The 25,002-nt window shown below is 37.5% G+C and overlaps 1 protein-coding gene across 1 annotated transcript in view; it reads left to right on the top strand.

The window, feature by feature from the left end:
- The window catches only part of ZSWIM6 (zinc finger, SWIM-type containing 6), a 67,711-nt gene extending 43,571 nt beyond the window's left edge, over positions 1–24,140 (top strand). Inside the window, exons 5-14 of the mRNA XM_012664509.1 lie at positions 1,550–1,729; positions 6,241–6,417; positions 6,690–6,836; positions 10,165–10,311; positions 11,605–11,865; positions 15,645–15,780; positions 19,049–19,206; positions 19,847–20,010; positions 21,688–21,769; positions 23,276–24,140. Coding sequence (XP_012519963.1) covers positions 1,550–1,729; positions 6,241–6,417; positions 6,690–6,836; positions 10,165–10,311; positions 11,605–11,865; positions 15,645–15,780; positions 19,049–19,206; positions 19,847–20,010; positions 21,688–21,769; positions 23,276–24,138 — 2,315 coding nt within the window. The 3' untranslated portion in view covers positions 24,139–24,140. The remainder of the gene's footprint in view (positions 1–1,549; positions 1,730–6,240; positions 6,418–6,689; positions 6,837–10,164; positions 10,312–11,604; positions 11,866–15,644; positions 15,781–19,048; positions 19,207–19,846; positions 20,011–21,687; positions 21,770–23,275) is intronic.
- Positions 24,141–25,002: the final 862 nt, after the last annotated feature.

Below are 25,002 nucleotides of genomic sequence, written 5' to 3'. Positions count from 1 at the left end.
ATATTTATCATTTTTATTGCTCTTTATTTATTCCTAAAGTTTCAAGTTTCCCTCTGGTATTATTTCTCTTTAGCCCGAAAAATTTACTCTAGCATTTCTTCTAGAACAGGTCTCTTGGCAACAAATACTGTAAATTTTCCTTTATCTGAGAATTTTTATACATTATCATCATTTCTAAATGATATTTTCTCTAGATTTAGAATTCCGATTAATATTTGAGTTTCTTGTAACACTTTAAAGATATTGTCCCTATTTTATTCTGTCCTATGTGATTTCTGATGAGATATCTGAATTTGAGTCACTGTTCACCTATGTATAGTATTTTGTTTTTCTCTGTTTTTAAGATTTATTCCCCTTCATCTTAGCTTTTCAGCAATTTGATTATGGTATTTGGGCTTAGTTTCTTTGTTGGGCTTAGCCAACCCTATTTGATTATAAATATCTGTGACTTAAGTTGTGGCCATTTTTGTTTTCTGTTGGTAAAAGTTATTTGATATTTATAATAACAGATGTTCTATTTGAAGAAGCTTGCTAATTTTCAACAAGGAAGAATATAAAGATCTCTTTTTGACAGATAAACAGTGATGATTTTTACCTTTATTATTCACTTGGCTAAAATGACTGATTAAAACACACACAGACATGCATATATACCTTTTCAAAGAAAAAATGTTGTGAATGGCTTTAGAGTACTGGTATCTGTCTTGTTTTGAAATTAGTCAAGTAAAACTTGGACTTTTAAAATTTGTGAGATATTTGCGTAAATTTGCTACCTCTTTGAAGGATGTAGAAAGGAATAATAAATTTATGTACTTTAATTCAATCATAAGTTATGCCTTTCTTCTAAATTCATTATTGCTTTTCCTTTGAAAAACTACTGAAATTTTGATTACTATTTAGTGATGTTATTCATATAAAGACATAAATTTGGTGATTTTATTTCTATAAAGATCGATTCCTGATTAAATCATTTAGAGAAGTATGTTTAAGTGATTTATTTTTAAAGAATCTATGTTATTGGCTTTTTTGCCCAAAACTCTTCACACTTCATTGACATATAGATGTATATACTGATAAATACAGTAAATTTTGAAATTTTTATAGACTAGAAATTTGTCTCTTTGTGTCTGTTATATTCCTTTATGATTTTATTATAAAAAGTAATCTTAGAAAGTAAATTTAATTTTTGTGCAGAACCATTTGGAGTGATATATTGCAGCATCTATTCATAGAATCTGTTTGTAAATTGGACCAGAGGGTTGTATATATTACTGGCTTTTTCATAGGAAGGTGATTACAATTAGCATTTGTGAAATATATTTCATCTTTATGTGGTAACAGTATTCAGATCTTTGGTTCAAACTTCAGGTTTTTGCCCTTCTCCCACTGAACTCTAGGTGAGATTCGTGGCTTACATTAAAGAAAACTGAGTTATAAAAATGGCAGAGTTGGCTCCAGTTTGAAGTGGTTTAAAATTTGTCATTAGCTGCTAGAATTGGATGTTTTTATAATTTTTAAAAACTTACTGATCTCTCCCCTGTTAAATTAGGTGCTCTGTGGATGTGTATAGTTTTAAACCCCCACTGCAAGTTGGAGCAGAAGGCCAGTTGGCTAAAACAGCTGAAAAAGTGGAACAGTGTTGATGTCTGTCCATGGGAGGATGGAAATCATGGCAGCGAATTACCCAACTTAACCAATGCTCTGCCTCAGGGTGCAAATGCCAACCAAGGTGAGTCCACAGTAATGTTCTGCTCAATTTGTATCTGTTTAATTGTGCATATGTTTATAATGGTTTCTTACAATATATGTGGGAAAATGTTTTTACCCACATAAGAACTTACTGTAACTCAAGGATTTAATATATTTGACTTTGAGAGTGTGTGTGTATATGTGTGTGTGTGTTTTAACTTTACCTGAGATATTTGTACACTTTTTTAATATTCTCAGAATACAGATGGATATACTTATATATATTAGTATGTGTTAAAATAAGCTATTAATGATTTAGTTTGAATTTTCTTTATTAATTTAAAAATCGTGGAGTAGAGTGGGTAATACAATACTTTGTAAAAGAAAATATTGAGAGGCTTAAGGAGCTATGTGATTTTATCTCTGTTGGTCAATTCATATTTGAGCTTCTGTGTAATCTAACCAGCTAAAAATTTTTGGTTTTAAAATGTGGCAAGGAAACTATGACTTGACTGAGGAGCATGGAAGGCTGTTAGCATTTGGACTGGGAAAATTCTTTGTTGTGAAGGGTTGGCTAGCATACTTGTCCCCATTTGCTATAGGCTAGTAGTGCCCTCCGAGCTTTCACACGACCAAGAAATGCTCCCAGACATTTCCAAAAGCACCTCTGTCTCTCATTTCTAACCTGTTTTTTTAGCTTCTCCCCTCTATTGGGTCCATTTATTCAGCTCAAGTCCCTCACATATTTTTAAAAAATCCTTCTTTGGCCCCCTTTCCTCTCTATCTACTGCAGAATTTTTTCCTCCTTCTTAAAACCAAATTTTTTAAGTAATTGACTTTTAGAAATAAAAATTTTATTCACTAATTCATGCCACTATTTTTACATGATTTTGTGTCTGGTTTTTTTTTTGGAGAAAATTTGAAGACTAATTTAAAGTCATGATAGAAGCAATATGGGAATCAAATAATGTCAGAGAGATCCAGAATCAAGACCGTCTTCTCTATGTGCTGGTCACATAGGAGTTGGTACTACTAGAAAGAGCTGGACAGTGTGCTGAGTTTGAATATGATGTTAGCATAGTATTTTCAGTCTCTACAAAGAAAGAAAATCATACGTATTCCTCCATAGGGACTCTTCAAATCAAAAAGCAGTTTTAGGACTTAGGGAATTGCCTTGGGAATTCAGTATTTGAAATCTATCATATCTTTATTGCCCATGATGGTTTTATTTAGTAGCTTCAAAGAAAATAAATGTACCCCTTATACCCTCAATTTTTTTCCAGATGCCCAGAATTTTTTTTTTTTTCTGATGAGAAGGAAAAAGAAGTTTATTAATTTGCTGGCCAGTGAGGTTGTTGGCAGACTCCTGTCTTAAAGTACCAACATCCTCGCTCAGAATTTAAGTTTAGCTGTTCACCATTTATTCTATTCTGTTGCTGGGAAAGGGTATGCCTACATCTACATAGGCAATATCTTTTATCTCCTTCTATTTATACTTGGAGGTTTCTCTTTGTTTCACTCCCTCCTGCTTTTTGGGACCGCCATGCTAACATTTTACACTTTACTTTTTAATTCCATTTATTATGTTACCATTGGTTAAACATAAATATTCTGTGGCCTTAGAAAGAGAATGAGAAGTGGTCCAGGCTCTAGATTAAACAGTTCATTTCACTTATGATTTGGCCCAGGTGTAGTATAAAATCAGGGCCTAGCAATATTTATAGTTATACCTATAGGCACCAGGGTACCTGCTTTTAGCAGAGTACCCCCACATCCTTCTGAGGGGTTGTCAGAAAAGACATCCCTACAAAGGGGATCTGGTGGTTGTAGCCTGTGGTGGCCAGCAGGATCCAGCAGCCATGCCACTGCAGCTGGGCTGAGTGTGCACATGGTACAGACCCTGGACAGAATCCGTGTGTTTACACATTAGAGTGAATACAAAGGCTTGTCAGGCCCTGCCTCTGCTGAGATTATTTGTTAGAATTAATGAACAACAACATTAGAACCTATACTCTTTGAAAGAGTAATTTGGTTTTTATGGAATATACCAGAATGATAGCCAATTTTTTAATTTTAATTTTTTTTTGATAAAAGAACTAAGACTTTCCCCCCTTTTTTTTTTTATGTTACATAAAATCTTTTTTTTTTTTATTTATTATTCCAGGGTTTTGTGAGGGTACAAACATTGTAGTTATACTTTATGTCTTTGCCTCACCCAAATGCGGGTTAAAGACATGCCCTTCCCTCCCAGACTTTCCCCTTTTATACTCTTCTGAATTTCCCAAGTGTTTTTTAGTCAGCATGTGTTGATATTACATATACTTTATTTAAAAATTCTTACTAATGTGTGTATTTATCATTTTAGAACTTTAGTCAAGATAATCTTTTACTTTTTTCAATCTTACTACAAAAATTGAATAACCAAAGACATCCAAGTAAAAAATTGACCATAATTTTGATACCTAGTCAAACCAGATTTTTAATTGTTTATCATTTTAGTCATTGTCTAGATGCATACTCAATTTTTATGTGTTTCCCATGTAATTATAGGACTTTATATTCTACGTTTTCATTTAAATATCATTTTGTGAGTATTTAGCCTTTTTTGGTATCATTGGTTTTATTGGTCTCTTAGAACTAACCAATGTTAAAAGCCTGGTGTGTGTCCCCTACGTTTCTCTTTGCTTGTACAGTCACATATACACATGTGGGAAGTTCAGGTTTTTATTTTGTGAAAATGAAATCATATCCAACAACTTGCTTTCATTATTAGTGCCACAGGTCATCAGGCAGAAGTTAGCTCATTAATACATACATGACACTAAGTTGCTCTTTTAAAGTCTCATTTTAGTTTTAAATTTTGTTTCTGTGATTTGAGTGAAACAAAATAAATGAAATGACAAAGCCACTTTAAAATACTTAGGCGATACTCGGATTTTGGAACTTTTGATCAATTGACTATGAGAGGTCTTGGAACCAGTTTCTTTCTAGGTATGGGTATATTTATTCAGCTCAACATAAAGCCCTAGTAGGTTCAAAAGGCCCTTAAATTGTAGGGCTCCCGCAGTTTATGCATCTGTCTGCTGCTAGCAAGCAGTCTGGGCAGGGGCCATAACAGATGCATCACTCATTTTGCCTCTCAAATTATCTGTCATCCAAGCATTTCGATATGTCTGCCATTCAGATACAGATATCTAAATTGACCTGAGACCAAACTGAAGTAATGTCTCTCTGTTAAAGACCTGTCCACAGTCTTTCTGAACAGCTGCATTAGCTGAATGGGCAGTAAGGATATCTGTGTTTTGATCTTGACTGCCACTGCCTGGTTGTGTGACCTTGGCAAGTCACTTTCCTTCCCTCGCTTTTCAGTTCCATCAGCAGAATAAAGGAGTTGGACTAAATGAATTCTCCAGTCTCTTATTCTCAATTCAGTTGTTCTTTGATTTTTGTATTTTCCCTTGTGTTTGTGCTCAGCCAAAGGTCCAGTGACAGGAAGATGAAACCTTACCAACGAAGGAAGCTCCAGAGTTTGCTTCTCATTTAATTCTCATAACAGTGAAGGGTTAGACTTGAGCTAGGTACACATAAATAAAAATAGTTTGTTACCCTGATTTCCAGTAGAGCCTTACTAAGGTTTGTGAAGGTAAGTTTGAAGTAGGGACCCAAGGGGTGGGATTGCAGGTAGAATGTGAACCATATATCATCCTTAGGAATTGAATAAGCCCAGGAGTTGGGGTAAGAATATCCTTTATTCCCCAAACATTTTTTTTCTCCGTCAGGTCCTGAAACTTGAACCCTCTTCGGAGTGTATGCCTCTGCTCTTTTGTGATGCCCCGGCATACACTATGCTGGGGACATCACACCAGTCATGGAACCTGCCCAGGAGTCAGGAGGCAGCCTGTAGGGGCAAGGTAAGTGCGCTGGTTTGTTTTGTAGCTATGTTGTGTGGCTTTGTGAAATGTTAAATATATGCATTTATGCCCTTTGGGATATATAGTGGCATTTAATCATTATATCCCGAGAAGCATAATAGTTTTAATTGTGCAAAACCGCACAATATAGTTAAAAAATACAACCAAAAGCACAACCCTTATGCGTATCTTTAAAGGCTGACTGCATATTCCTGAAAGGTTCCATGGCTGGTGTCGCATCTCTTGCATAGTGTTTGTGAGAGCTGTTGATCCCCTCAGGGCAGCCCACCACGGCACCTCAGAAGTGGGGAGCAGTGAGTTTTCATGTGATTTTTGTGCCTCCTTTCGGTGTATTTGGCATGGAAACTAGACTTGACGATTCTTTTTGCAGGATGCCTTTAACCTTAGCTTTAATGGCTGCAGAATGTTTGTGTTTGATAAAAAAAAGTGAGTGAATGGTGGCTCTTTGGGCTGACTTGCCTTCTAGTTCTTAGGATGTGAGAGTATTCACCCTTCTGCTTAGGGGTGCAGGACAATGTGTGTGGGTGTGTTCATGAACATCTGGCCACAGAATGGTATGACTGATTTATTTACATGTGAATAATAGCTGACACGGCTTTCTGAATTGTGGAAAAAACAGATTCATCGAACAGGCCACATCGGACGGTGTTCACCCGAGCCATCGAGGCATGTGATCTCCACTGGCAGGACAGCCACTTGCAGCACATTATCAGCAGTGACCTATACACCAACTACTGTTACCATGACGACACTGAAAACTCCCTCTTTGACTCCCGCGGGTGGCCCCTCTGGCATGGTAAGTGGCCAAACCGGAAAGACATTTCCATGACTTACTTCTTTGTTTAGTTTCTATAGCATTATTGGAGTGGGAGGTGGAGCATCGTGGGATTCAATGGGAGATGGATGAATGCTTGGCAATAGGAGCTGAGTTTTTCATTCAAATCCAAGTTCAGAAATGGTTTCTCGTGTCTTTTTAATAGTATTTTGGGAGAAACATCTTATTATAAAATCCGTTTTTATAGATATATCTGACAGTGGCAACTTTACCCCCTTGACTTTCTGTTTTAGAACATGTTCCTACAGCCTGTGCAAGAGTGGACGCATTACGTTCTCATGGGTACCCCAGAGAAGCACTGAGACTTGCAATAGCTATTGTTAACACGTTAAGGCGACAGCAACAGAAACAGTTGGAAATGTTCCGAACTCAAAAAAAAGGTGAATGTGAAGGAGTTTGTTTCCATTGGGATGGGATTCTTGGTGATGACGTCGCTGAGTTTTGTGTTGTTCTGGGAGAGATGGCTTTTAAAACTAGAGACATAGAGATGGTTTCACTCACCACTCAGTAAAAATATTTAAGAGCTGATGTGTGAGAAATTTTAGGCATTTTGTTTCTTAGTTTAATGTTATAAGAAAAGATTTTTCTTAAAATCTCTTAGGTTAATTAATTTTTTAAAGAGGAGAATTTTTAATGTTTTAATAACTATTTAGTATGTCTAAATTATTTAAAATTCATGTTAGCCAAATATCTTATTTTGTGAAAGTGCATTTTAATTCTAACTGTAAGGACTGGGGGGTGGGGGTAGACTGCCCATGCCTGAGTCCTAGCAGGAGGTCCCAGCTGGGTGACCTTAGGCAATGACTTGGTCTCTCTGTGATTTAGAGTTCTCCTGTAGAATGAAGCTTAGTAGAGGGCCTATCTCTTAAGAGTTGTTGAGAAGATTAAACCAGTTAATTTCTGTAAAGCAGTTAAAACAAGGCCTGGCACAATGTGTATGAATTCTAAAACTTTGTAACTATAATAATTTGTACATCAGGACATGTAAATTATTTAAAGTGACCAGACAGAACTCTTGGATTTTTCAAGTTCTATAAAATGACATTTGATGAGCTGTCAACTGACAACATATTTATCTTCTCTTTATCTCAGTTTATTAATCTTTTAAATTTTGAATAAGCATCACTAAGTAACAGTATAATTGCAAAGGGTTGTATTACATGCATAAGACCCTGATCAAATAAAAAATTGTTTATGCTTTTTCTGATTAATCCTGTACTTCTTGTTCCTTCTGTAAGTATAAATTTTATTTTTATGTTTCTTTGGCAAGTTTTTTTTCACTCTGATTTTATTTTTTATTAAGAGGAATAGTTTTAGTTGAGGGGTTTTTCATTTGGTTTTTGTTTTTTTTTTCTTTTTTGGTTGTGTTTTTGCTTTTAATCCTTGAGTGATTATAACACATACTAGAGTACAACTAAGCATTATTAAAAGTTGTTGAAACAGGCTGGAGGTTTGAACAAGTGTTTGTTGTAACATTTAATGTCCTCTATATGGAAAGTGTTATGAATGTTAACTAACACTATTATTTATATGGTGAAAAAAAATTACAGAGTCACAATTTAAACCAAAGAAAGGGAGGCGCTCAGATGGTATTGGCATGTAATAATAATCCTTACTTTGTCCAGTTCTTCCTATCATCACTGGTGTTTGCATGCTATATTGCTAGGTTCTTTGCAAAATTTTTCTGAAATCCTTCTTCCGCCAACATACACACAACCTATGACCAAAGGCAATTACTTCTGAATAATATAAAGGATAATATTCAGACAGTGTAGCACTTATTATACTGCAGAAAGAAAGCTAGTTCATGATGATCATGTGATTTTTAAAAAATATTACCATAAATTTTAAATCCTATCAAGAAATATTGGCTTTAAAAATGTGTTTAGTAAAAATGTTGCAATATCTAGAAATGGAAAGTGTAAAAATGTTAATTCGTTTAGTTAGAATGCATGCTAAATACGTAATTGCCTCTAGGCCATTCTTAGACCTGTTTCTTTTTTATCCTGCAAGCAATGAAAACTTCTATTTCAGACCGTTCTTAAGTATTACTAGGAGTACATATCTATACCTATATCTTGCCCTACTTTTCCTGTTATTGTTTGTCCATATTTAAAGAATAGGCTTTTTATAGCAGTTTCAAGTCCAAAGTGCCTTAACAGTTACCTGTTATGGACCAAGATTAGTAAATGCAATATCTTGTACATTTTCAGTACTGTTTGGCATGATATGTTAGCTTCTTGCTTCTGAAAAAACTATACTCCTTATTTATTTGTTTATTTATTTTTTTATTCCATTTCCTCAGTTTCCATCACTTGACTCTACTCATTTGTTTGTATGAGCACATTTCCCTTAACCACATCCATAGTTTTTTAATTGAACATATATATTTGGTTGTTCTCAAGGGTAATGCTCATGTTTTTTTTTTTTCAATACTGGTTATGTTAATGAAAGCCCGTGACAGAAACCAAAGGGAGGAAGGACCTTTCCAAGGAATCTAGGAGTGACTGAAATTAAATTTTAATACAGTGTGACAAGCTATTTTTTATTTTTATATGCTAATAGTAGATAGTTAAAAATCAGAAAACTTCCAAAGAAATTTTGGGTTCATGGAATGGCTCTACAGCTATTTTCAAGCCAATTTTTTTCTTGTAAATTTTATATCGTGTATAGATTTTATTGTCTTTTCCTTTAAGTAAAGGAGCTACTATTATTTATTACTTTAGTAAACACTTAGATGTAAAATATTGCATTATTTATAAGAATGGAATATATCTTAAAATATTTGTAGCTTTTCTCTCAGCACTCCATAATTTAACTTGAAAGGGCTAACATTCTGTGAAGAAAATTAAAAGAATATGTTTCATCTAAATTATGTGTTATCTTCTGCTGTTGTTCCCCTTTGTGGCAGAGGTCCTCTCTTAAATGGTTTATGGATCCACAGTAAGGAAGACTTTCATAAGGCGATGGGGATAACTTAGTGATACTCATATGGGAGTGTAAGTCTAATCTAGGCTACAGCTGCCCTCAAGTCCTCGATTTAGGTGACCCAGTGAACACTGACTTCAAAAGATACCTTCGTTTTTTTCTTTTTTTTTTTTTGAGACAGCGTCTTGTTCTGTGGCCCTGGCTAGAGTACAGTGGTGTCATCGTAACTCAACAGCAACCTCAAACTCCTGGGCTCAAGCAATCCTCCTGCTTCAGCCTCCCAGAGTGCTAGGATTACAGGCGTGAGCTACTGCACCTGCCCATCTTCTTAATATAGTTGTAGAGTTACCAACTGATAATTCCAATGGCACTTCTTAGTCCTCTTAATGCCTCTCTTAGGGGAAGTGAAGGGGAGTTCCCTAGCTTCTCAGAAGAAAATTTGGAATTTATTTTTCCCCATATATGATTTAATAGTATAAGTAGTAATACTGAATAGTAACTCAGTACCCTGGACACGAGAATTAAATAGATGTTTGGAACTTGTCCTGGGAATTAGTACCATTTATATTGATTTACAGATGAACCTTTAGAATTCATAATAGTTCATAAGTTGGGGATGGTACTCTTTGATTGGTTCCTTAATTAAAGGGGAATTTCCTACTGAATTCACTACTAATTTGTCAAGATGCTGCTACTAAATGGTAAAGCCTCTCTTCTCCCCACTTCTCTCCTTTCATCTCCCTTCTACTCCCCATCCCTCAATTCCCTTTTCTTACACAGAGCTGCCCCATAAAAGTATAACCTCGATAACCAATCTGGAGGGCTGGGTCGGACATCCCCTGGACCCTGTGGGCACTCTCTTCAGTAGCCTTATGGAAGCCTGCCGCATCGATGATGAGAACTTCTCTGGGCTCTCAGATTTTACAGGTAAAGCCACTGACATTTGTCTCATGTGCTTTTCTTATTCTAAATGCTGAATGGCATTAGGTTTTCCTTTTCCTGGTTTATGGATCCATGTAGTTAACAGTACCTGTGGTCAGCAAGAGAGCAAGGAAATGGGTACTCCCATGCATTTCAGGCAGGCTGCTACAAACTGGGAAAGATCTTGGGGTTGACAGTTGGCAGCATGTGTCAAGAACCTTAGAAATATTTACTCTCTTCTAACAGTGATTCTGCATATAAGAATTTATCTGCATTATGACTATTTTCCAGCATAAAGATATAAAATAGGGCTGTGATCGTAGTATTGGTACTAGGAAATTTAGTTTAGGTGCTTTTTAAATTTGTCTTTGCATTGAAAGTGACTTGTCAATTAAATTTTTTAGTCTATTTTAAATGCCATTTACAACTGTTTTACCACGCATTCCTTTAAAGCTGTGTTTTGAGATTTCTCTTTGGCCTCTTAAGACTTAAGAATCATCCCTCAAAAGACTGACTGTCCGAGGGCAGTGGGTGGAGATCAGGAAGGGAGTCAGGATCGTCCCTTTGTTGCTTCCCTGGCTGGGTAAGCTCAGATAGTTAATTATCTTGCCCTTTTTATAATTTTCCCTGTGGTGGTTGTCTTAATGGATTATGGGTGACCCAAACGCTGTCAGGAGAGTGAAAGGTATGAGTCTGAATTCACTTTCCTTGGGAGTTTGATGGTTGAAGTTAGTTATAATTTCTAATAGAAGCACTTTACTAGAGACAAGAAAATACTCAAAGAATCACTCCTCTTGTGATAACTGATGACTCTTGAATAACAAAAAGAACCTTGAAATCTGGTTACATATGTTGTGTTCCCTACTGTTTTCATTATAAATTTCAACATTATAATAGTATTATGGAAGCTTTCTAAATACCAGGATTCAAAAAATTGTTAAGTATTACGGTTGTCTTGTAATTTTACTATTGTGTAATTAAAATTCTTCTCTCTTAAATAAATATTCTTGGTATCATGTCCTCCTAGATTTATAGTTCTCTTTGGTGATTCATTTTCAATGGAAGAAAAATATATGTAATATCCTAGCCCCCAAACATACATATTCAATTATTCGTGGTCATTTTTAAGAAGATATTAGAAAGCTATGCACTTTAGCCTAAAAAAACATTGTTTTCTGGCTTTCGCAGCATTAAGTCAATAATTCATTTACTAGTACTGGGTAGAATAAATATTTGTACCTATCATAGCTCCTACAGAAGTAGTTTCTGAACTCTGATTTCTTTTGTGGCATTTTACAGAGAATATGGGACAGTGCAAGTCTCTGGAATACCAGCATTTACCTGCACACAAATTCTTAGAAGAAGGGGAATCCTATTTAACGCTGGCTGTGGAAGTAGCCCTGATAGGGCTTGGACAGCAGCGTATCATGCCTGATGGGCTATACACACAAGAGAAAGTTTGCCGGAATGAGGAGCAGCTCATTTCTAAGCTTCAGGAAATTGAATTGGATGACACACTGGTGAAAATTTTTCGCAAGCAAGCAGTCTTCCTATTAGAAGGTAGCTTGACAAAGAAGTTTTCCACTTATTTAGCCAATTTGATTTAGGTGCTAATCTTTCTTATGTCGAGTACTGTCTGAATGCATTTAATATGGTAGTTATCCTGATTGATATGGTCATGGAGTGTCAAAGACATGTTCACTGTCTAAAAAATAGCGTCACTGAATAAAAAAGTATGGATGTTTAGATTTGTATCATTTGATTTAGGTGGTTATATAGGGTAGCTTGTTAGAAATCAGCCTCATTTAATGCCACAAAGCTTTGAAAAGGACCAATTTTATTTAGCCTGTGTTGTTCCTGAGATAAATGTAATTTTGATAGTAAGTTATTACTGTTGGCCATGTTTCTGTTTGCTTGATCAATTAAATAATAAACTAGAAATTGGTTGACATTCCTCCGAGTTAATTGGCTGTTACGTGATGTCTGGGTTTTGAATATGTCGTGTACACACACTAACAAAGGATTGAAGGCTGCAGGAGTGAATTTCCTCTGTGCTGACCAGTTATTTCAGAGGATTCATTAGGCATAGATTCACCAAGTAAAAAGTTTCATAGGATCTCTAAGGCAAAGTCTAATTTTCTTCTTTTTATAAGGTCAGAATTTAAAGGGCCTGACAAATTTTGGCTGGCACTATTTTTCAGATTTTTTTTTTTCAAAAAGGGTAAATATAAATAGTATAGTAGCCTAATCTTTTGTGCAAATTTAGGTCTTGTCTAATTGATGAAATTGCTTCTGTCTCTCAAGAACACGTGTGTTGTCATGGGATTCTTCGTGATTGATAGGCTCATAAAGTGTGGTATCTTTATCTCATATTCAGAACTGCTACATAGAGGGAAGGGATTTAGAGAAAATAACATTTCAAAACTTTTATTTGTCTGAAGCGAAAGATCTATTTGAAAGAAAATATTTTCTTCAAATACATTATACATTTATATATTTCAGAAATGCATTTTAAAGGGAAAATGTTCTTAAGGTATAAACCTTCTTAATAGTATCCTTAATTTTGGTAAAAATTCCTAATATTAATTTCTTGAAGCACTCTCCAGAAGTTGGTTTTTTTTGTCTCCTAAAGATAAAAATCCCATCTTCGCAAATTTCAAGAGTGATCCTCATTATTTAATTACTATTTTCTTCCATAGTTTCCTTCCACATATTTTTTTTTTTTTTGATATAAGCAATTTCACTGGCCACAACCATTTTTTTAATGTCTGTCACTGACTTTGCTAACTGACTTTTGATTTCCATTAAACTGAAGTTTAGGAAGAAGATGTGTGGTTTTCAGAGCTAACAGTGTATGATATCTGTTTATCATTTACCTTTCTAAATATGTCTCCATGTTCATTACTCATGAGTATTTTTGAACTTTGTCTTAGTCTCCGATTAGTCCATCCATCCCTTCAAACATTTTTATGAAAACTGTGCTAGTGAAGGAGCACTGTTGACTCATCTCTGCCTCCTCTCCTTTCCCAGCGCTGCAAGGCCCACGGAGTGTGGGTGGGTGTAGGAGAGGAGGCAGTTCAAGGTGAGGGGCTAAGGGACCATTTCTATAAACTCCAGAAGATACGAGCTCAATGATTGAGTTAACTACACTCAGGCACCAAGTTCTTTATGCATTTATACTCTTTGAAAATTTCAGGGGCAAATTAGTTAGCAGGCCTAGATATCTGAAAAGAAGAAGCCGTAACCCACTATTTTTGCTGAGCATTAATCTCTCCTGGCCACAATACTGGATGGATCAGGTGACATGTTGGAAAACCATCTCTGGGGAAACTTACTGCAAATGTCAGTTTGTCATTATTCAGTATACTAGAGTTCAAGGATTGCCCTAATTATTAATCCACAGATAATTCTATGATACCTGACTGAATGTTTTGCTTGTTGGAAGGTATCATAGCAAAGTGTTTATTATGTATCCTGGCTTTCCATGAATAGTACAAAAAGGTAACTTGATTGTTTAAAAGAAAACATTGTAAGGAAGTGGAGGAGAAATGAATATATGTATAATCTACAGATTTGCTATAATTAGTGCTTAAATAGACTAGAGTTAGTGTCTTAGTCCAGTTGGGCTGCCATAACAAAATACCATAGACTGGGTGGCTTATACAACAGAAATTTATTTCTCACAATTCTGGAGGCTGGGAAGTTCAAGATCATGGTGATGGCCATTTGGCTTCTGGTAAGGGCTCTCTTCCTGGCTTGAAGACAGCCACCTTTTCTGTGTCCTCACATGACACAGAGAGAGAGCAAGGTCTCCGGTATCTCTTTTTATAAGGACACTAATCCTGTTGGATCAGGGTCCCCACCCTTATGACCTCATTTAGCTTTCATTACTTTCAAAAAGGCCCTATCTCCAGATACAGTCACTTAGGGTTTAGGGCTTCAACAGGTGAAATGTGGGAACGCACACATATTTAGTTCATAGCAGTTAGTAACATCAATAATGTAGCCTTGCTATATGAACTAAAAGTGCAAGTATAATGCTGTTTCAACTTTTGAAGAATATTAAATCACTGAAACATTTTAGAACATCTTAAAGAAAAGAAAAAGATTAATGGATATGGCAAAATTAGAAATTTAGCTTGAATTTTAATTTGTCTAGGTAAAAAATAAATCATTTATGTGGTTTTTAAAGTACTGACATAATTCAAAAATACTAACCAAAAAGCCCAATTGAATTTAAAAAAATAACCTCCATTAAAATAGTCTAGAATGTATCTTGCTCCTACCCGTCACCCAATTCAGTAACTCCTTTTATATTTCTTCTGACCTGCATTTCCTGTATTCTAAACTTCACCAGACTGATTTTTTTTTTCATGGAAAACAAATATAGTATGTTCTCTGAGCAGTGGTGTGTCATGGTTCATCATTCTAGAAATCGTAAAACAGATGTTACCCAAAGGTGACATGGAAACTAATTTATTAAACACTTTACAGTAACTAAACCTCAAAGTACCTAAGTGCAAAGTGGTTGAACTAACCACTGTGGTTTCCTTTCAGAATTTATTTTAACAAGTCTGTGTTGCCCTTCTCAGAGCAGCTCTGAGGGAGCACACAGGGGAAGTCAGCTCTGCCGCCATGCCTGTCAGAATTTACTAAGAAGTGAATTTTGACAGCTTAAATGTAATTTTGCTTTTACAATTGGCCTTCCGGAGCCCAGAGTAGTAGATTTCCAGTTACTTTAATTTTTTTCTTTTGCCTGTGTTGAGTATCAAATGGTAACTGTTCTTTTTGTCAACGGTCACTTTCTGGAAATGAATATCTGTTTCTGCTTATTGGAAGCAACAATGTGTAAAGGCTTTGTATTGAGAGCTGTGGGGCAGCATCCTCCCACACCTTTTCCCCTTTGGCTGCTTGGGTCCAGCGGCGGGTTCCAGTTAAACTGCGGAGTCATCTGTGCATTTGCAAATCTGGATGCTCAGATGGCAGACACTGAGAGAGGGTGTTTCTCAGATTCAGTAGGATCTTGTGCTTCAGAAAGGTTCCTTTCTCTGAGGCACTTGTATTATGAACAAGCTGTGCCTCTTAGCTCTGTGGCTTTCACGTTAGCTGTGGGGCAGTTGGGAGATTGTTCACGAAGTGGAGTCTATATTGGATACTATGCCCTATAGGATATTTTTTTACTGAGAATTTTATTCCTTTCTGCTGTGTCACTTAGATTAAATTCTTAACTAGATTAGTTTATAGATGTTATAACTTTACATGAGACTGTTTAAGTATAATTTAGAAGAAGCGTAAGTTCATTTTTTAGTAACGTGCCGTGTGTGTGCTCTTTCCCACAGCCGGACCATACAGTGGTTTGGGCGAAGTCATCCATCGGGAGAGCGTTCCAATGCACACGTTTGCCAAGTATCTCTTCACCTCTCTCCTACCTCATGATGCTGAACTGGCATACAAAATTGCACTGAGAGCAATGCGGTAAGCACTCACCGCCCAGCCGGGCAGAGGCAGTCCACATTCCCCACTGGCAAGCATGGCTGTCAACTGATTTCTCATTCATTCGTGTTTCTTATAGGCAGCAGAAAATCTAAAAAAACTCTTTATGCTTCCTGGATTGTTGTGGAGGTGATTTGTTTGCGTGTTTGTTTTGCTTTGTTTTAAAGTAAGGGAAGAATTGTATCCTTGACTGCTGTCAAACTCGTGCTCATTGTTACTTTTTCTTGAAGCTAGAATTTGGGAATAAAGCACAATTTCAGGCCAAGTTTAATCCCGATACAGCCACAGTTGAAACCTTCTTAAATAATTAATTGTTTTGAAAAAATGAGATTTTTGAAGCTGGTAAATAATAAATGTACTTGACTGAATATAGTAATTGAGGGAGACCTTCACACCTGCTGCAATCTCCCATTCCATCAAGAGCGCAGGAAGGCCACTCACTGTATCAGCAAGACACATTGGTGATCAGCGGGGGGCTGAGTGAAGACGGGATGTGTATCTAGTGCTGAAGGAACCGCTATTCGGGGGCCTCCAGGATCTGCTTGCCTCAGTTCTGACTGCTTCCATCGAATCGGTCCTTCCCTTTCAGTAATAACAATTGGAATATGTCGTTCTCTGCAACTCACCTTTTTATTTGCATATCCCTTTTTACAGTTAACTCACCAAATATTTTTATCACAAATTTGTTGAAGGCGAGTATTTTTTAATGGGTTCAAGATTATATTTTTCAATCTTCTGTGTAACCTTTAAACTTTAAGGACTTCTGAAAGGAACATCCACCTTTCTTGAAACATCAGCTTTTTCTCTTCTTCCTTTTTTTTAAAAAAAATTAATAAAACACTTCTGTGTTTCTAATGGAAACTACAGGTTGACACCCTTATCATTACCTGAAGACAAGCCATGTATAGACCTAAAAGCTGAGTGTGCTGAAGAATAGTTTGACCCAATAAGAACCTTTTCATCAAAGACTCTATGTCAGTACTCAGTGTAGTAGACTCAAAAACAAATCCTTGCCTATAAATTACCAATGTCCCTATAATTGCTCTGTGCTAAAAGTATTATGTATAGCTTACATTTATCAAGAAACCTCTTTTTTATGCAGTGATAAGGGGGGTGGTCTGTGTATCTGTCTGTGTGTACACTTGTGTGTCTGTGTGTTTTAAGGCTGGCATTCTTTAATTTGATGTGCTTTCCTTGGCAACATAAAATGTTATTAGCCTATTAGAAAATCCTTATAAATATTCTTTTGTCTTTTTAAAATACAAAAAAATATAAATCAATACGTTCCCCACCAAATTGCATTACACCACTTGGTTTGTATTTTAGAGCACAGTTTTATAATAAGTAGATTCCTACTCCCATTTTTAGAAGCTAACAAGGAAGTTGTCTTTATGAAGACATATGCTCAGCTCTATACTTATTCAAATCCTAGGAATTCTACTCTTGTTTTAAAAGGAAAGATGTTAATGTTATGATGCCACCAGATGCTATTGCTACTACCACTGGTAAAGTTTAAGGGTAAAATAGCATAAGATTTCTGTGTGGTTCTGGCTTATGTAAAGATATGTGCCAAGCAGAAAGGCTTGCTTTTCTAATGCTCAGAAACTCATTTATATTTGTCCTTGGTTGCTGCCAAGGCAGTTTCTTCATGGGAAATGCTAGTTTCTTCAGGGTACGGGGGAACTGTTTTCCAACTTTCTCTTCTACCTGCTACCACTAACCCAGCCAAAGGCCTACCATTGGATGGAGGTCATCTGACCTACCAGAGCATTTCCAGGCAGCCAGGGGAATAGGAAGGAGAAAAGAGGTATAGCTTGTTTGCTTCTTAGTCCTTCTGGAAGCAGGAGGCTAAGGAAGGGCATCTCAGCACTCATTTCTCATCTTTCCAGGATGTTAACTAGTTTCCTCTGTAGTATCTCTGGCAAGATCTACCTGTGAATATAGGGACATTCTGAGTTTTTAAAGAAGCTAAATAAGCAGGCCCTTAGACCAGCCTGAGCAAGAGCGACACCCTGTCTCTACTAAAAATAGAAAAAATTAGCCGGGTGTGGTGGCACATGCCTGTAGTCCCAGCTACTGGGGAGGCTGAGGCAGGAGGATTGCTTGAGCCTAGGAGTTTGAGGTTGCTGTGAGTTAGGCTGACGCCGCTGCACTCTAACTTGGGCAACAGAGCAAGACTCTGACTCAAAAAAAAAATAAAAAGCTAATTAGCAAACCTGCCAATATTCTTACTACTTAATTGCCTACCTTGCTAACTCTCTCTAGTGCTAACATGTCTTTGTTCCTAGATAAAAGGGAAAGACGGTGAGTCATTTGGCTTCCCAGATTAATAACTACTCTAGTGTGGGGCCTTGAGGCCGGCACCACTCTGTGACCCTCCTGACACTTCTTGGTCCCCAGCTCTTTCCATAGTCCCTAACACTGGTGTATTTGAACAAAGGCCAGTGTTTTGATAATTGTATAGGAATTATTTCAATTGTAGCTACTCTACTAATGTCTTTGGTACTTATATTTAGAAGAGATCACTAAGCATGTACTTTATTTTCGAGAATTGTTTTTTGTCAGCATATTCTTAATCAAAAATAAATTGATTAAAATGAGAAATCACACTGAATTTATACAAAACTGTCAAGGGACAGATGCTTGGATCAGTTGCATTCATCTTCTCTGGTATGATTGATAGACCATACTCTAACTTCAAATTTTTGGAGTCACAAGGAACTAATTCTACAGAAAATATGAATGTATGGAATGGAGGTCATTTTTATTTTACTTACCCTGTTTTTTTTTTAATAGGTTAAGCTTATTTATCTCAACTATCCATTGCTCCCTGTGTAATCTCAGTCTTAAATATCCATTTCACTATGAGTTTCTGTTGATTTTTATTTTTTAATGAGTGATAAGATTCAAAAATGGTAGATAAACATGAAGACTTGTGTTTCAAAGTTCTTCATTGCTACATATTTTGATTTCCCTGAATATTGCAATTTTCTGAATGATGCTAAAGAAAGGAAATCTCTTAGGTTTGGGTGATGAGCAATTATTATCAATAAGCAAATTAATAATCCAAGCATCTGGATGTTTGGCATCCAGAAAGCTGAGTGTAGCCGTACCAGCTCTTTCTGAACCTGGGGCCTGAACAGTTTCTCCCAGCATGTACCCACTCCTCTGGCTTCTGCTGGCCAGTCCTGTGGCCAAGTCAGTGGACAGGTAATAACCAGGGGCCACGTTCCTTGTCTTCTTATGGCAGGTTACTAGTATTGGAATCTACTGCTCCATCGGGAGACCTCACTCGCCCACACCACATTGCGTCAGTTGTTCCCAACCGCTACCCTCGTTGGTTCACCCTAAGCCACATTGAATCCCAGCAGTGTGAGCTGGCATCCACCATGCTGACCGCAGCCAAAGGTACTGTATTGTCCTGAGGCCTCATAATTGTTTTGTTAGTTTGCTGTTTTTTTTAAAGGGTCATGTTTTCTATCAAATTCTCAATAGTGATGTTAATGTCAGGTTGTAAGGGATCCTTTTCTTTAGATGTTAGCTTATGAGGCAAAACAGGTGCTACTAATTTGAGCCTGGCATTTTCCTCATTTACCTGCATCATTAAACCTGCTGCCAGCAGAGTTTAAGATGAGCTACCATGCCAAGAAAATGTAAATGGTTGAGATTCAGCAGTAGATTAAAAAATTCAGTTACATTTTTTTCTTCCTGAAGTATTCACCAAAAATACATAAGTAAGAACGAGGAGAGCTATTTGCTATCTTATGTTGGTTCTGGTTCATATGTGCTTTTAATCATTAGGGTGGGTCTTAGAGTGTCTTTTTCCCGAGGCCGAGATTCACAGACATTGCAGTAACTATGGGACCCTTAGTTGTAACATCTGTGCCATCTGTGAACATGTTAGGTAAACTAACTTGTGCTTTACATTTGGTTTTGTTTCCTTTTTTCCCTCTCTTTCTGTGTGTGTGTGTGTTGTTGTGTGTTTTTTTGTTTATTTGTGTTGCTTTGATTTGATTTGATTGGGTTTGGTTTCCCTTGTTCGTTGCAGGCGATGTTCGGAGGCTGGAAACAGTATTAGAATCCATCCAGAAAAACATTCACTCCTCATCACACATCTTCAAGCTTGCCCAAGATGCGTTTAAAATAGCAACTCTCATGGACAGTTTGCCAGACATCACTCTTTTGAAAGTGTCTCTGGAGCTGGGCCTGCAGGTACACGACTTCTAGTCTTCCCAGAGGCATCAAAGACTGCTAAATGAAGTTGCCTTTTAGGGTTGTTTTTGTTTGTTGGGATTTTTAGTGCAGCTAAATGGCTCTGGGGCACACACGTGTCAGACTTGAGGAGGGCACTGTGTTTCAGAGCCGTGGTCACTCCCTGCTGAACCAGACTGCTGTGTGAGGGGCAGGGACTTTCCTGATTTCTGTCTTTCAATCAAAGATCATTTTCTGAATTACAGGCTTAACAGCACTGTTTCTCCATTGAATGAATGGAGAAAAATTATTGCTAGCAAGAGACTTAAATAAAGCTAGCATGTATAATAAAGATTCAATTGTTAGGGTTAAATTTTTACAGGAAGTATGAATTTTTATTGATGTTTGCATTTTCATAATAGATGGGCAGTTCTAACTCCTTTTTATAACTTGGAGAAAATTAAGTTAAGGAGGGGTGATGGGGCCAGAATCCAGTTTCAGATTTCAGCAGGACATGATGCCAAGAACATTTTGAGTTAGTCATGCAGATAGGTGTTTGCTTCCTTATAGTCTCTGAACAGATGACCGTATAAACCAGGAACTAAAAAGTTTGTTTCTACTTTTTTCGTGGAGTCTCTATTAACATTTGCTTTTTTCCCCATTAAAAAGCAGTGAATGACACTGTTGTACCCTGACTACCTGAGTGTGGGGAACAGAATGCCATGGTTAGATGATTAATCTGTTTTTTAGTTATGGATTCTCCCTCACAGTGATTAATAAATAAGTTTAAAGAATTGGACCACAGGAAACTATACGTGTCACTGTAACATACAGGACTGTATGAGCAGAAAATATAGGAAGGAGGTTGCTATGCGATGACAGTTCAGAAGTTTCTTTTTAAAAATTCTTGCTATTTGCCTTACTTCTGTTATCCTTTGCCTTATCTTAAATATGATGCAGAAAGCACCATTAACATGAGCTTTCTTTTATTTGGAATTCTGGATAAATGGCAGATTGGTGAGAGCTTAGCCCTGGCGTCATTCTTTCTAGAACCTAAGAAAGAATACCACAGGGCCTTTCTAAGACTTGAGGAGCGTTGTGTCCCTAGATGTTTTGAATCTTAAAGAATGAGGGAAGTAGGATGAAGTAGGTAAGTTTCTTTTAGGATTTCTTATTAGAACGTGAAAAACAAAATCAGATCACTCTTGATGCCAATGATGATATTTTTCCATAGACCTGGGGTTATCTTCATAGTCACCAGAAAAGAGCTGCCAGAGATTGAAGGAATAACCAAAATGCTTATTTTAAACTACTTTGCCCACTGAGAGTTTCTGGTTAGAATGAAATCAAGGAGCCTCGGAAAATGAACTAGGAAATGTTAAAGCTGGGGAGGAGGCGAGGGCGTGGACTGTGTTTCTTGCTTGATTGAGAAGAGAGATTGAATAACTTGCCTAGGGTGCCACAGCTGGCCAGTGGGCCTACCAGGAGTAGGACTCCTGCCGCCTAGGCTGTGGCAAGGCCACCTAGCAAAGCCATAGACAAATCCAAATTTATAGGTAGAGTTTTACTCTAAATAATGCTTTCATCCACCCAGTAGTAAAGAGTTTGCCTAGTAGTTCATACGTTGGGATGAATTGGGTTTTTTTTTTCATTGACTTAGGACAATTTTCCAAAACATTTGTTATCCTGCTTTTATAGGTTATGCGCATGACATTGTCAACCTTAAATTGGCGACGGCGGGAGATGGTGAGGTGGCTGGTAACGTGTGCTACTGAAGTTGGTAGGTAAACTCTGGAGAAGCTTTCTCAGGTACCTCGTGGTAGGGTTTAACTTGTCATTTACGGATACACGAACATTTTCACTCTCTTACCTTGACTTCTCCAAGGCTCTTGCTCCTTTTAGCAACCTACAGGGGCTTCCTTCTTCCCCACCCCAACCTTCAATTATACACACTTGCATTGTTCATCTTCCAAACTGTCACATTTGTGGAGCTCCAACCTCTTATTTAAAATGGAGCAAGTCAGTGAGTAAACACTTGTCATTCAGTTCATATAAAGTTACCTCATTGCACTGAGTTTTTTCTTCCTCATCCAAGGGCATACATCATGGTATCTAGCAGGGAAATGATGTCCACTAGTTGTGGTTTAGGTGAGCTTTCAGACGTGTGAGAAACTGCAGCTGGCTGTAAGAAGATCCTCTAGTTCCCCATAAGCTGCAGTTTGCGAGGCCTTTCAGCCAAGGATTTCCCCTCCGCAGCAGGAGGTCAATACTAAAGAAAACTGTGCAGTCCCAGCAAGAATGCCAACAGAAACAAATGGTGTCTGTTTAAATTAAATGTTGGTAAAACTGTCTTTCTTTCTTCCTATTTGCATCAGAAAAGGATACACACCTCTTGCTGAGAAGACACTGCCATCTCAGTATTTAGATACTGACACAGCAGATACTGTAAAATCATTCTTCTTATTACTTTACATTTATTCATGGGTAATGGTTTATTGTTTTGGAAAAAGTAAACTTGGTCTTAATATAAATATTATGTTTAGAGTATTAAAGTCATGCTTTGGTGAAGCAATACAAAGATAATACTAGTTTAAGAACTGCCATACAACTCTGCTACCCCTGCACCAAGACACATACCTGATTTCTCTCTGAGATTTAGTACTTTCTCTTCAAATCACTCACTTTTAAGAGTTTCCTACAAGTGAGGCATTTTGGGTCTGTGTGCTTAAAATGATTATTTTAAAGACTTGGTCAGCCATTTCCAGTATCTGAGTCATCTGTAGATCTGCTTTTATTGAATTTTTTCTCTTGATTGTGGGCCACATTTTCCTGCTTCTTTGCATGTCTTACAATTTTGTATTATGTGTACTTTAAACTCACATACAAACATACACACCATGTAAAGTCCCTGTTTTGGTGAGTGTTGCAGCTTTTCTGCCCCATATTCTGTAGTAAGTAACTGACAGGAGGCCCCAATGAACTAGAGCTCATTAGCAAAAAGCCATAGTCTGAAATGGCAAGCAGCACAGTACAAATACCAGCTACTGAGAGGATTAGTTCTTTATATAGGAAGTTCATGTTCTTTTCAGGCATCTCAGTGAGTAACAATCTATAATAACCTCATTCCAAAAGGTTGCTCCCGGGCACGTTACCTTACAGAATTTTCTGGCCTAGCTTATATCCTGTGATGGCAACAATTTTAAGCAGTGATGATAAAAGTGGAAATAAGGCAAGACCCCTGGCTGGCTTCCTTGTCAGTAACATGGCCTGTTTGTGTTCCTTACAGGTGTTTATGCGCTGGACAGCATCATGCAGAGCTGGTTTACCCTCTTTACTCCCACCGAGGCCACAAGTATAGTTGCAACTACCGTGATGTCCAACAGCACCATCGTCCGCCTCCACCTGGACTGCCACCAGCAGGAAAAGCTGGCCAGCAGTGCCCGGACACTCGCATTGCAGTGTGCCATGAAGGATCCACAGAACTGCGCCCTCTCTGCGCTAACCCTTTGTGAGAAGGATCACATAGCTTTTGAGACGGCGTACCAAATCGTCCTCGACGCTGCTACGACCGGCATGAGCTACACGCAGCTCTTTACAATAGCGCGGTACATGGAGCACCGCGGATACCCCATGAGGGCCTACAAGCTGGCCACCTTGGCCATGACGCATCTCAACCTGAGCTATAATCAGGACACACACCCTGCCATTAATGACGTTTTGTGGGCCTGTGCGCTCAGCCATTCCCTTGGTAAAAACGAGCTTGCAGCTATTATACCTCTGGTGGTCAAGAGTGTCAAGTGCGCAACGGTACTGTCAGACATTTTGCGCAGGTGCACTCTGACCACTCCTGGCATGGTGGGACTTCATGGAAGGAGGAACTCTGGTAAGCTCATGTCACTGGACAAAGCGCCCTTGCGGCAACTCTTGGATGCCACGATCGGGGCCTACATCAACACAACGCACTCACGGCTCACACACATCAGTCCTCGGCACTATAGTGAGTTCATAGAGTTCCTCAGCAAGGCCCGAGAGACCTTCTTAATGGCGCATGATGGACACATTCAGTTTACACAGTTTATTGACAACCTGAAACAAATCTACAAAGGCAAAAAGAAACTGATGATGTTGGTCCGGGAGAGGTTTGGTTGATAGAACTTGTATGAATGGGGGTGGGGGGAGGGGTGGGAGGGGTGGTTTGTTTTTACTTGAGCCTGCCTTTGTACCCTTTTTAACTTAAAGAACAGAGCCACACCGGTATTATATGTGTATAGTTATATTGCGTTTGCAGACTAAATTGTCATGTCGTGAAAGTTTGTCTGTTTATAATTTTTCCCTTTTTCTTTCTTTCCTTTTATTTTTTTTAATTCTTTTTCTTTTTCTTTTCTTTTTTTTTTTTTTGGTTTTGTATGAGAGAGAGGTTAAAAAGGTTTGGTTTACACTGAGTATATGTTGTCAAGTGGCAAAAGTCCACATAGCTCTCCTGTTTTCTGTATACGTTCACAGCCTCAAAAAAAATAATTGAAATGGCTTTAAAAACCAAACAAAACACCTCCATCCTGTGATAAGTACCTCGAATGGATTCAGCTTTACTCCTCTGTAACTCATCTTTACATTTTCAGCATATTTAAACAAACCAACAAAATGAAATACTAATAGTAAAAGGCTGACCCATGTGGCTTTGCAGTGCTGTTCGTCCAGAAGCATGGCACACGATGCTTGTGCATGTGGAAACTTAGCGACTGTCAACATACATTCTCAGGGATTTATCCAAAAAAATTAAAAAAAAGAATGAGAGCATTTATTGTACTGTATATATATTATAGTATATGTCTGAATATTGAAAATATAACATTAACTAATTTATAAAAAAATATTCTATGTAATGCAAAATACTTGAAGCTGCAGTAGCTTGGTTTTAAACAAAAACAAAAACAAAAAACTGAGAGAAAACCTATCAGAAGGACTAAAAGTGCGCCTTGCTTCAGGGTTGGCTCAGGCGGTGAACTTCATGCT

The sequence above is a fragment of the Propithecus coquereli genome, unplaced genomic scaffold (genome assembly GCF_000956105.1).
Source record: "Propithecus coquereli isolate 6110/MARCELLA unplaced genomic scaffold, Pcoq_1.0 Scaffold9, whole genome shotgun sequence".
Lineage (NCBI taxonomy): Eukaryota > Metazoa > Chordata > Mammalia > Primates > Indriidae > Propithecus > Propithecus coquereli.
This window is presented reverse-complemented; position numbering and strand designations above follow the sequence as displayed.